Source organism: Epinephelus lanceolatus, chromosome 14 (assembly GCF_041903045.1).
Source record: "Epinephelus lanceolatus isolate andai-2023 chromosome 14, ASM4190304v1, whole genome shotgun sequence".
In the NCBI taxonomy this organism is placed as follows: Eukaryota; Metazoa; Chordata; class Actinopteri; order Perciformes; family Serranidae; genus Epinephelus; species Epinephelus lanceolatus.
Genome location: NC_135747.1, coordinates 10,542,347 through 10,554,492, shown reverse-complemented (window position 1 = coordinate 10,554,492; position 12,146 = coordinate 10,542,347). Strand labels below are relative to the sequence as shown.

The window sequence follows — 12,146 nt, the reverse complement described above, 5'->3', positions numbered from 1 at the left end:
TGTGTAAAGTGTAGACAATACTACCAACTTTTGATGAAACAATGCTTTGCATAGCCTAGTGTATTTACTCCACTTGATGTAAATATGCTAAATTCGCATATCTTTTTTGCCACATTCCAAAAGTTTGCTTAAAATTCACTTGACAATGGAAACAGGACAAAAGACAATTGTAGGACACATGTAGTTAGTTAGGAAAATGTAAGATACTAATTGAACTGACTGAAATAACTGACATTGACATTGACATTTGTCTTAGCATTAAACACTTAAATAAAAGATAGCAGCTATATCATTTAAAGTAGGGTCAGAGTAGTTACAGGAAGAAAGGGGGATTTTTAAAATGGTAAATGCAGTAAGGCTTTATTTTTCCTGAGATTAGAGGGTGTGGAAGTGGCTAAAAAAGAACAACAGCAAAAGAAAGAGTAGTTACTCAGCCCAAATGCCCAGACACTACACACTGCCTGCTCACAGTGAACAGATGATGGAGAAGTGAGGCAGTAGCCCTTTTTAAACAGGAATTGTGCAAATTTGCAGGAAAGCCCAATCAGTCTTTTTTCAGCATTGGCAGTATAAAGCAAAACCGGGGAGTGCAGCAAAATGCCACCTACCTAATTTTGTTTACAGAATGTGCCTTTTTCGGGGCAATGGGTGTATCGTCAGCAAATAGAAAAACATATACAGTAGCTCAGCGTGTGACGTAAACAGTGACATGGGAGGGAAGCCGCGGCTGGTCAGTCCTTCTGCGATTCTCTCATAAGTCAGCCCACCCTTCACCGTCACTTGACAATTAATGGCCTCTTCGTTTGTGAGTGCAAGGGAAGCACGCAATTACTTGTCTTCTCAGTTGTTCATCTTTACAGTGTCTGTCAGGTTTGCGTTTCCCTCTTGCTGATAGCTGCTCGCTAATTCCTGCTATCAGCTGTTTCCTGTTTATCCACCGCAGAACGGCCCAAAATTCGCCGAAAATCTGGCAGTGTAAAAGGGGCAGTAGGTCAAAGCAAGGAATCAAGACAAATTGAACTAGAGTTGGCAGCTCAAACCAGAACTAAAACAGCTATGGATCCTGGATTTGCATTTGTAGCCTACCATACACTGTATGGACGGGACGTAGCTACCATGACGTCACCCATTGGTTTCTGGACTCCTGCTTCTGTCTTTTTTAGCTCTGAATGCTGCCACTTGGTTTAATGGTACTAAAAAAAGTGCTTTAGTTTGAGTTCAAACCTCTTTGAATTCTACGCTATTTTTGCCCATTGAGATTCTTGGAAATTAACCAAAAACAACAACTCCGCGCCCCCCCACACCCCAGGGTTTGAACCAGGAACCCTCTGGCTGTGAGGCGACAGTGATAACCACTGTACTACCATGCCACTCAATTAGTAATTAATTAATCATTTTTCAAATTAACAAATTATCCAAATGAAAATCATTTAATCCAACATGACAGAATATAAACCAGCATGCAACTTTGGGAAAAATACTGTGCATTAATCCTATAAGCAAACTCCCACTTTCTGTTTATGTGCATGTTGAACATGTTCTCTTTTACTTGCGTTACCTCAGAGTATACCAATCTAGGCCATGGTGTAATGCCCTATATAGAACATGCTTAGAGTGATATGAACATTTGAGAAGCATATTACAGACATGAGAACTGATATTTTATGACCCTTGTCACTTTTTTTGGTGCCCATATTTCAATGATGGATGTGACGTGAGTCATATTATTTACAGTATTGTGTTGTTGGGGTGGCGTCTTTGTGTCTATTTGACACATTCTCCGTTAAGATTTGTTGCTATCACACACATCTCTGTGGAAAGGGATGATTTCCTTTGGATTTTGTCATTTATTATTTTTATTTTTTTTTATTTAAATGTCTAACACTTCTGCTTTTGTTTTCAACAGCCTGTGAACAATGCTGATTTTATCATTCCAGTGGAAATTGATGGAACAGTTCATCAGGTAGGCACTTGATATGCTAAAGTGACCATTTGCTACACTGTCATCTTGCTGTATGTTGCTTCAATCACATCACTACAGTGTTAACACAGAAAGCAGCCATCATGGAAGTTTACAACAAGCTTCATAGGCTTCCTGCTTAAAGCCCCAAAGATTTGTGTAAAAATATGTGCAAGCAGGATTGACACAGAGCACCATTTAATGTGCACTGAGCGTCATTGTACTACATTTACCACACACCAGTAACCAAAATCTGTGCTGTTCACCATCTGACCTGAACAGTAGGATACTTTATAAACTCTCCAATACAAAAGTACAAGAGTAAATTTAAAAATCCTCCATGGTTTATTTTGCACTGGAGACCCTGTGCTAGCTCCCTGACAGTGCTGTAGCCCGCTCTGTTGATGGCTCAAAGCAGCAGGTGGCTATTTACGTGGCCTGACGAAATGAGGAAACCCTGGCAGGCTTCTCAGAAATCAGAGGCCATCAATCTCACTCTGTGGTGCATATTATGCCCCGCTCATTGGTGGGGGGGAATGGCAGTGACTATTCCCTGCAGGCGTTCAGTGGTAACCACAGTCTGTTGTGCTGGGCCTCCCAGAAGACACAGGAGCTTTGTTATCCAAAGGGCCTGGGTCTGTTTCAAGTAATCCAGGATAGGCTTGTTAAAGTGGGGAGAGCCTATTCGGGATGACTTGGTTCAGAAACAAGGCCGCCTGCATCTTAGTGGAGGTAGATATTATGTACTATTGGAATGTTTACATGAAATGTTCTTAGAGTAAATATTACAGCTTTATGCTTTCTTGATGTCGTCATAGCAATATAGAATTATCAAAGTAACAACATCTCAATAATGACAGAACTGTCAAATTTGGAGACTTTTTTTTTCCATATATACCTGTATGAAACAGAGAGAGATTATATATAATTTAAAAATGAAAACAGAAAGTGGAAACTTTTCAATCCCCCTCCCCTTGCTTTTTTAAGTGGTACAATTGTTGGCACCGCTGTCACAAAGACAACTGGATCACTTTCTGTTTTCCTCAGAGTCTAGCAACAGGGCTCTTTTTCTTTTGTTGGGTAGAGTTTTCACAGTTACTTGGGTTGTTCCACTGTCCGCCTCTTCTGCTACTGGGGATAGTCACTCCAAAGAGCTTGCATTGATACTCTTTGGTAACTGGGGATAGCTACTGGGGAAAACAGAAGTCCTTTCATCTTCCTGCAATGTTTGCGCAATGGTTGACGCACTTCCTTTGTGCCATAACTTGAGCCTTCATTTTCTGGGTGATCGCATCGAGGGCAGCAAGAATTCCACAGTGACAGTAAGGCTTATGGGCAACCAGTCCAAACACCGATGGTGTCATTATTCTAAAGGAATTGTGCAATCAACATTGACTGTTAATGTAATGTTAAGTTAAACCTATAACCTTTCCACAAAATGGCCCAAAATGGTCTCTTATATCTTAATGAACTACTATGTGCCAGCATGGGCCCATTTATACTCCGTTTACGTACAAAAGTAGATATGTCTGTTCAAACATTATAAACGTCATTGCCGTCATACTTTCATGTGTCCCGTATGATGGCATAGATACAACCAGTAGATGGCACTAGAGGGCAGAGTCAACAACAAACGAGGAGATGGTGTAGGAGGTCGTAATAAGTGAAGCATGTGGTTCAACAACAACTGTGGATTTCATACTCTTCTGCCTTTTGTGTCTCCACCCAGGTGTATGTGTTAAAGAGACCGCACGTTGATGAATTCCTCAAGAGGATGGGAGAAATGTTCGAGTGTGTTTTGTTCACTGCAAGCTTATCCAAGGTCAGACTGCTGTTCTTATGCTGAGTAACTCATAGTTAGTATTTGACTCATTATATTCAGGCCAGCATTAGGACACAATCAAACTTGATGTGGAAAGCGACACCTGTTGTAGAATTACTGGAAGCCCAGCCTCAATTTTATGTTTGATTTGTAGGTGACCTTCCACATATACACCCCTCACACATAAAGATAAATTTATGATACCTGTCAGGAGACCACACATTTTAACCTCTCACATTTGCTTCAAACTGCGTTGACCTTAACTAAACTTCATGAAGCATTTGGTCGGCCATGACTCGGCAAATCGGTCATGCGATCACGCTCTAGTACTTTTTACGTTTTAGTTGCCATGTTTGGCCACAACATTTACAGGCAGTATCATAGGTATATTTTGTGTACATCGTCTGAAAGCAAATGCTTTGATCAAATGAGTTTTGAAAATGTCCAATCTTACATGTCGCAGATATCACTTCTCTATGGCTGACACGTACAGTATGTTCGATGCAGGTTTGTTGAAGGAATTTGTAGGCCATCATGTTGAAGTTTAACAGGCCTACTAGTAGGTACACTATAAATGAGGAAGATACATAGACAAATTAACAAATTGCTATCTCAGATCCAGTGTTGGGCAATTATTGCCAAACCCCAGCTCTAAATTTAAAGCTCCTGAATTCAGAAACTTTTTATAAAGAAAGAGGGATAGGTGATACATCGAATATACTCAATGTGTTGTGGCTTGTTCCACGTAGGATATATAAAATGACTATATAACGATCATCGAGTATAAATGATCACATAGTTTTTTTTAAGCCACCAGCTTTCTCCTGTGTCTCTCTTTCGCTTCCACACACACACACACACACCATACCTGTCAAGTTTTGGATTTGAAAATCAGGGAAATTTTTCGGCGCCCGCCGCAAGTGGTAAGTGATTAACATGGGGGGGGATCAAAATAAAATAAAAATCAACCAGCCACCCTCCTCCCCTGACAGTCCCTCCATAAGTAAAGAACAATCCCTAAAGTGCGGTGAGGTTTGTGGGCCGTTACCTGCCACAAAGAGAGAAATGTGAACAGCTCATTTCCCCTCTGACACGCCACATACCTGTGTGCTGCCACAGCTCGGTTGTCCAGGTACTACTGGGCAGTCATGACACCAACGAAAGAGGAAATTACTGGACCTGGAGTCGGACTTCTCTGTCGCCGGTAAGCCGTTATCTTGCGCCGCAGAGCACTATGAGCCTCCGCCGTATTCCTGTCTGTGACCCCCGTTCAACCCACAACCGCCAGGATTCGCCTTTCCTTTCTGCTGCTGGTTTAAACGTGATAATAGGAGCGCCCCAGTGCCCACTCCACTAACTTGACGTGGAAATGAGCGGTAGTCTAGAAAACTGGTGAGTTTTGTTTTTTTTGTTTTTTGTTTTTTTTGGAGGGCGCTCGTGCGCCCTCATATAGATTGTGCCCTGGGCGGTCGCCCACATTGCCCATAGCAAAACCCGTCCCTGGGTGTACAGGAAATCTAAAATAACCACTTGTCAACCAGACCTGCTGTCGACACTAACCGTGCGACAACTGCCACCCAGGCTACTGCAGGTGGCAGTTCTCACGAGGCTAGTGACAGAGTTCAGTTTGGAGAGGCAGAGGAATGTTTGTTTGTTTTTTTAAATTATATTATAATACGGGAGATTTACGGGAAAATACTAATACGGGAGGACGGTGGGAAAGAGGGGTAAAATACGGTAGTTTCCCGGCCAAAACGGGAGACTTGACAGCTATGACACACACACACACACACACACACACACACACACACAAGAAGAAAGATTCACAAACATGATATGTCACATACTCCTCCGCCCGTTTTGATCACTTTCTCCCAAATCATCACATTCAACGACACAAACACTTGAACTTAATAAGATTGGCAATAGCATGAGCAGAGGAAGCCTGTGTCTTTGTACCTGGAGGGCACCACACTGCAACTCTTTAGTCACATTTTGTGACCATGGAGCACCAGTGCAACTTCCAAATACAACTAATATATGAAGTAGTGAGCTTTTAGTGTGTTTCCAGCTCTGGCAACAGTTCAACTTTATGCTGACTGCTGACATCTGACTGTTGACTGTAAGCTTCAAGTCCACAACAAAAGCATCAATACTTCTGACCCACAGTGGTTCACTTTGATTTATTTAATTATAACAATATTTGATTCAGTTTTTTTTTTATAACAGTACTTTATTCAACTTTATTATAGCAGTATCTTATTAAACTTCATTATAACAGTACTTTAACTTTATTATATTAGCCACTTTATTTAACTTTATTCTAACTGTAGTTCATTTAACAATATAACAGTAAAAAAAACTATAAAAAACCACTGCACAGTAGCAAACAACAGACAACAACTAACTAGTGAACATGGTGAAGCTTTAAGCAGCAAAAGAGACAAGTATTTCCCTCAGGAGTTGGTGGAGACCAAAAACAGAGATAAAAGAGAGTAAATATTGAAGTTACATTAACCATAATTTCTTTTGTGATTTTAGTACGCAGATCCGGTGTCGGACCTGTTGGACAAATGGGGGGCCTTCCGGAGCCGTCTCTTCCGGGAGTCATGTGTTTTCCACAAAGGGAATTACGTAAAAGACCTGAGCCGTTTAGGAAGAGATCTCAACAAGGTTATCATCATCGATAACTCCCCAGCGTCCTATATCTTCCATCCCGACAATGCAGTAAGCCATCTATTTTTCCGTCTCTGCAATACACTAAAATACATTTGTATTGTTAACTAACATCTTGTCGGTAAAGATTCTCAGTCATCCAGGTCATGGTAATCGTAAGTGCTATATCTTGGGCAACTGGACGCAAGCAAGCAAGCAAGTCCAGTTGCCCAAGATATAGCACTTACGTTCACTAACATCTTGTTTTAGAACAATATTAATACAATAATTATATAATATTAAGTATTATGGAATATTGAAATGATCTTCTAATTCCACCACATTTTGCTTCTTCAAACCTCCAGGTTCCTGTAGCGTCCTGGTTTGATGACATGTCAGACACTGAGCTCCTTGATCTTATCCCCTTCTTTGAGAGACTAAGCAAAGTGGACGACATCTATGATGTTCTCCAGCAGCAGAGGACTTCAAGTTAACAGAGGCAGGATACTAGGATGAAAATAATCACCAGCAGCTGTCGTCACGGGGCCACGGAGGCCGGTGGGCCACAGGCCCCACGCTGCTTCCAACTACAAGGACCACAGTGCAAAAAAATGCCTCTCATTAAATCTCATATTCACACAGTGTATTGCATTAAAACGTGAAAGCAGTGTTCCACCAGGGTTTGGTCCCAGGGACAGATCAGAGACAGATAATTTTTTCTCCTTTTTTTAATACTATATAAAGACTGAATATGAGATTCAGTGACATCTGTAGATATCGTTTGCAGTGCAGCTAGTGTGTTGTTGTTGTCATCGTTATGTGACAGCAGTGACCTAGTATGTAAGTGTGCTGTAAATCTAGATTGTGTGAACAGTTGTCCAGTGCCATTCTACAAATGAGCCACATCGGTCATTTTCATTTCAGTACAAGACCGTTCCTCGAACCCCAGTAACCTTCTTTTTTCTTGCCTAAAATGGCCTAATGTGTATGTAGTAATTATGGAAGCCTATTTCCTTCAATGTGATGAAAAAAAAGATCCTGTAAGTCATTATGAGAAACTTTTTTTAAATAATGACATGGTAGCTCAACATAAGGACCTAGTATCACAAAATAATGACTTCGTATCTCAGAATAATGACTTATCGCAAAATGAGAAACTTTTTTCAAAATAATGTTTTGCTTTTTTCAAAATAGTGACTTAGTATCTCAAAATTATGAGTCAGTATTTTTAGATACTGAGTCATTATTTTGAGAGTTTCATTATTTTGAGCTACCAAGTCACTCTTTCGAGATAAGTAAGTTGTTATTATTATGCCTTTGTGGGAGCAACAGCCATGGCCGTTGTCCATCCGTCCGTCATGAACGTGATTTCTCAAGAAGGCCTTGAGGAAGTTTCTTCTAATTTGGCACAAACATCCACGTGAACTCAACGATGAACTGATTAGATTTCGGTGGTTAAAGGTCACTGTGACCTCACATAACATGTTTTTGGCCATAACTCAATGCTATTATCTATATTAATAAGAATCCATGTACTTATTATGACAAGATTTCACACAGATGTCTAACAGGATAACATGATGAAGTAAAGACATTATTTATCCAAAATGTCAACTTCACTGTGACATCACAGTGATCCGCAGTAACACTTTCTGGCCATTGCTCAACTCCACAACTCAGGAACAGAAGAGGACACATTTGGTCAGATACTGAATTGGTGACACTAATCTTGTGTACCTACCTTGAAACTTTGGTGATTGTATAGATCAATGCTGCCAAAAGATGTGTGTGTGAAGCATCCATGGTTTCAATGAACCATTGCCAACTGTCATGGCTGAATGTGAGTCTGGACAGACATGCATGTAAACCATAACTGCAACTTGACTGGTTCATGATGGATACAATGTGAGGTAGTAATTACAGTTTTGAGAAATTTTCCCATTATTTAGCAATAAGTCATTACTTTGGTATACTAGGTCATAATTGTGAGAAGATTCTTATAATGACCCTTTTTCCCATCACATTGGTGGAAATGGGCCTCCGTAATCAAAAGACAATCATTAACTTTAGAGAATTTAATTTTAATAATTTCTATAACATTTCACTACAAAACACACAGTATTGATGTGCTCCAAATACTGTACACTCACTGTATGTTTTTGGAAAGCTTTGAAGAAGCACAGTTTGTTTGAGGAATTTGGCAGAACAGTAATCATGGGAAACAATATCTTGAAGTCCCCTGCCATTGATTTTGGTCCTTATTCACTACATTACAGATGACTGATAATGTGAAATCACTAAATTCTAATATTATTGAAATCTAATTTTTAATGTGTAATAACCCTTTGTAGTCATTTTCTTATGCCTAGTTCAGTCAGAAAACACCCTAATCCTGTTGTTCATTGGTGTACCTCATACTTGCATACCAACAAATCTAATTATGAGACACATAAAATCTGGATCTTTTGGACAGTTCTAGATTAGCATTAAGGAAACAGACTGACTGTACAGTGATCAGACTTTCCACACACACAGACTTACTACAGAAATGGTGAGATTATTTTTGTATATACAGTATAACAGGATTTTAGGCAATCGTTTTGATTTGGTTTTAACGTTATTTTACCTAATGTTATTTTATCTTTGGAGTTTTTAGTTGAGTTGGCCACTACAGTGTGCAGCCCATCAATGATGCAATACTGATCATATGTGCAGGAGGAGGCTGTTAATGGCGACTTAAATAAGTTTGATGTTTGATTTGAAAGCACACTTTGATCTGTAAACTTGAACCCAAACTTTTTATGTAAGACGTGGAGTGAGATGTTCTTCCGTATGGAGCTGTATATACAGTTTAATTGGGGAAACTTGTGCCAGACATGTTCGAGCCCCGATTACTTTAACTCTGAAGCGAGTGTGTATATTTGTATGTGTGCGTGTGAGTTTAAGTGTGATTGCGTCGGTGTGAGTATTTTCTTTGGTTTGAGATTTTTAAAAAAGAGGATACTCTGACAATATGTGAAAAATCATAACCTATCTTTAAATAACAACTTAACTTTTTTTTTTTTACTGTATGCAACAAGTAAAGTGACACAAGTAAAGAAACTGGTTCAAACATGTTGAGTTCTTATACTGCTGCTGACAATTGCTAAGATTGGAAGAAAAAAAATAGACAAATAGAGATATTTTTACCTTGCATCAATAAAGCATGTTTTATTGAAACAGGTCATATTCACAACAGTACTTTTTTGTCACATACCTAACGCTCAACACAACATGGCAGAGGTGGAAACAAGTCAAATGGAAAAATGGAATATGGAACAGATTTCATATGAAAACGACTATCATTCTCTGTTAAGTTCAAACACGACACCCACTCAACAATAAAACTAGCATGCCCTGATTATCAATCAAGGTGATCAAGTAATTTCTCAACCTATTTCTTTCCGTAACTACCTGATTTTTGGCCCAATGTATTTACATTACAAGCCCTTTGCTGCAAGACAGAACTCTCTTCATTCAAACTTCATCGAAACATAAAAAACAATTTCTATACAACTGACACATGATGAAAAGAGATGTTAACTGGTGCTCGGATGATCCGTTCTAAAATCTAAATTTGATATGGATACACGGCTGGAAACTATCATTGTGTTTCGTAAGTGCCAATACTGAAAACTAAGACCAAAAATCTGAGTCATTGTCACAACAGCCACACAAACCCATGCTCTGATATATGGGAACATTACACTGAGTGCAAATGAGATTATATTGCTTAATAAATGGCACACTGTAGGCACTTGTACTTTGTAAGTCAACCATGGTTAAAGATACTGTGTGTAACTGGCAAACATCTTAAAATGTCACAAGCACATGCACATTTAGTGTGTGTATGCAGCCCTCACAAAATTCAGATGAATATGACAAAGATGATTATACATTTTAGAGATTCAATTTGCTCTACATCAGAATTTGGCCTCAGAAATGACCCTATTAAACAAAATGTCTTTACACATGTGGGTGGATTTAATTCAAACAATGAAGAACACTTAACTTTCCATTCTTGTATCATTCTAACCATGTAGCTCTTCCCACTCATTTAATCTTTACAAATCAGATATTTATGGGCACAAATACACATTTAGCTTTAGCATCTGTGACATGGTTACAGTCAGACCACTTACACACATTATTTACATCCAAACTACAATTTGTATTATGGTAAAGGAACTCTTTCAAATGTATTCACACACTGACTATGATATTGATATATGAACAGAAATTTTCAAAAATTCTCAAAGGCGAGTTACTGAAAGAAAATCCACTCCCCAAATTTGAACTGAACTGCATGAAAATCCATCACGACCCTGTTTAAACCAATTTTATAGACATACTGTTTTGTAAAATATATAAGCGATGTCAGTGTTACAATTAAAAAGCATCAATACAGTAATCAGTCCATGTCAGTGGGTGATGACAGACAGAAGATGTCACTCACGGATCACCTGTGAAATTTGAGCAGAGGAAAAAAATCAGACGGGAGGACGAGAGGTCGAGTTTGACCTTATTCTGTCAAACTGTAAACCTGCCTCCTGTAACCTGTCATTACACAAGAGCTCATTTTACATATTAAAAAACAGTTGCAAAGTACTTCATATTCAATTAACACTGCACTTTTTTTTTACTCTGTGCTTGTGTTTCTAAAGCTTTTTGGCTTATGACCCCATAAAACAAATCAGTGTCTACTTGAGACCCCTTATTACGAGTTATGGCTATATGGTGCACATGAGTAGTGAGCAGTTAGACCAAAGAGTGATTTTTTTTCCTTCTCAGGTTGTGTCTTTTCCTGGGTTTTTAGAGGCCTACAGAGCTGACATTGTCCAGGAAAAGGGAAAAAATGGAGAAAACTGCAACAGAAATATCTATTTTTCTTTTTTATCCCCTTATAATCATCATCGGACCCCCCAGATATATCTCGAGCCCTTCCAGGTTCGGAGCCACTGCTCTAGGCTTAATTAAAAGCTTCCCCAAAATTTTTTTGCTGTTTTTTGCAAACCGCCAACTTGAGGATACTTGCAACCATCTGGAAATGGATTTTTAAGAAAACCAAATACCTAAAATGGAATAAAAAATGATAACCTCCAATGTCCGTACACCATATGGACTCAATGCTTTCTCAGGTAAAAGTAGCAACACCACTGTCTTCAAACAAGTGTGTAATAACAAGAATATCTTAACCTACAATAACACCATCATGGTAATATATTTGAAATGATTTTCTCTATGAATTTCAAACTGTAACTCGTTCAAAGTAAATAAATGTAGGCAAACAAAGTAATATATTTGCCTCTGAAGTGTAGTGAAGAAATTAGAAACACTAAGTTTCTCAGTACAGTCCTTCAGATGATGTAGTTAATTGTTTTCCACTATGTCTTACATCCCCTTCAGAGTATCTGACCTTTTTATTTCTATTAATCTTCTCAGCTGAGCGTGAGTCCTGTTTCTGCTGCGCATCACCTTCAGTTTAAAGCCCGACAAATTCATTTCAGTCTACAATCTGAGCCAGATGATTAAACATAATACTCTTTCCTTTAAAGCCAACATAATAAAACTAAAAATAGTCCACACTGCTACACATTTAAAGAGCTTGAGATGGTTCTGTGGGTATGTGGCCTATATTGCTTGACCTACATGCCTGCAGAATAAGTAGGA

The 12,146-nt window shown here is 39.0% G+C and overlaps 2 protein-coding genes across 14 annotated transcripts in view; one reads left to right on the top strand and one right to left on the bottom strand.

Moving 5' to 3' along the window:
- The window catches only part of LOC117251546 (carboxy-terminal domain RNA polymerase II polypeptide A small phosphatase 1-like), a 30,178-nt gene extending 20,518 nt beyond the window's left edge, over nt 1-9,660 (top strand). For both annotated transcript variants that reach the window (XM_033617975.2, XM_033617974.2), the window contains 4 exons: nt 1,907-1,963; nt 3,690-3,782; nt 6,324-6,509; nt 6,803-9,660. In XM_033617975.2, the coding sequence (XP_033473866.1) occupies nt 1,907-1,963; nt 3,690-3,782; nt 6,324-6,509; nt 6,803-6,931 (465 nt within the window). In that variant the 3' untranslated portion in view covers nt 6,932-9,660. The remainder of the gene's footprint in view (nt 1-1,906; nt 1,964-3,689; nt 3,783-6,323; nt 6,510-6,802) is intronic.
- The window catches only part of obsl1b (obscurin like cytoskeletal adaptor 1b), a 44,954-nt gene continuing 42,427 nt past the window's right edge, over nt 9,620-12,146 (bottom strand). For all 12 annotated transcript variants that reach the window (XM_033617964.2, XM_033617966.2, XM_033617969.2 and 9 more), the window contains one exon: nt 9,620-10,939. In XM_033617964.2, coding sequence (XP_033473855.2) covers nt 10,929-10,939 — 11 coding nt within the window. In that variant the 3' untranslated portion in view covers nt 9,620-10,928. The remainder of the gene's footprint in view (nt 10,940-12,146) is intronic.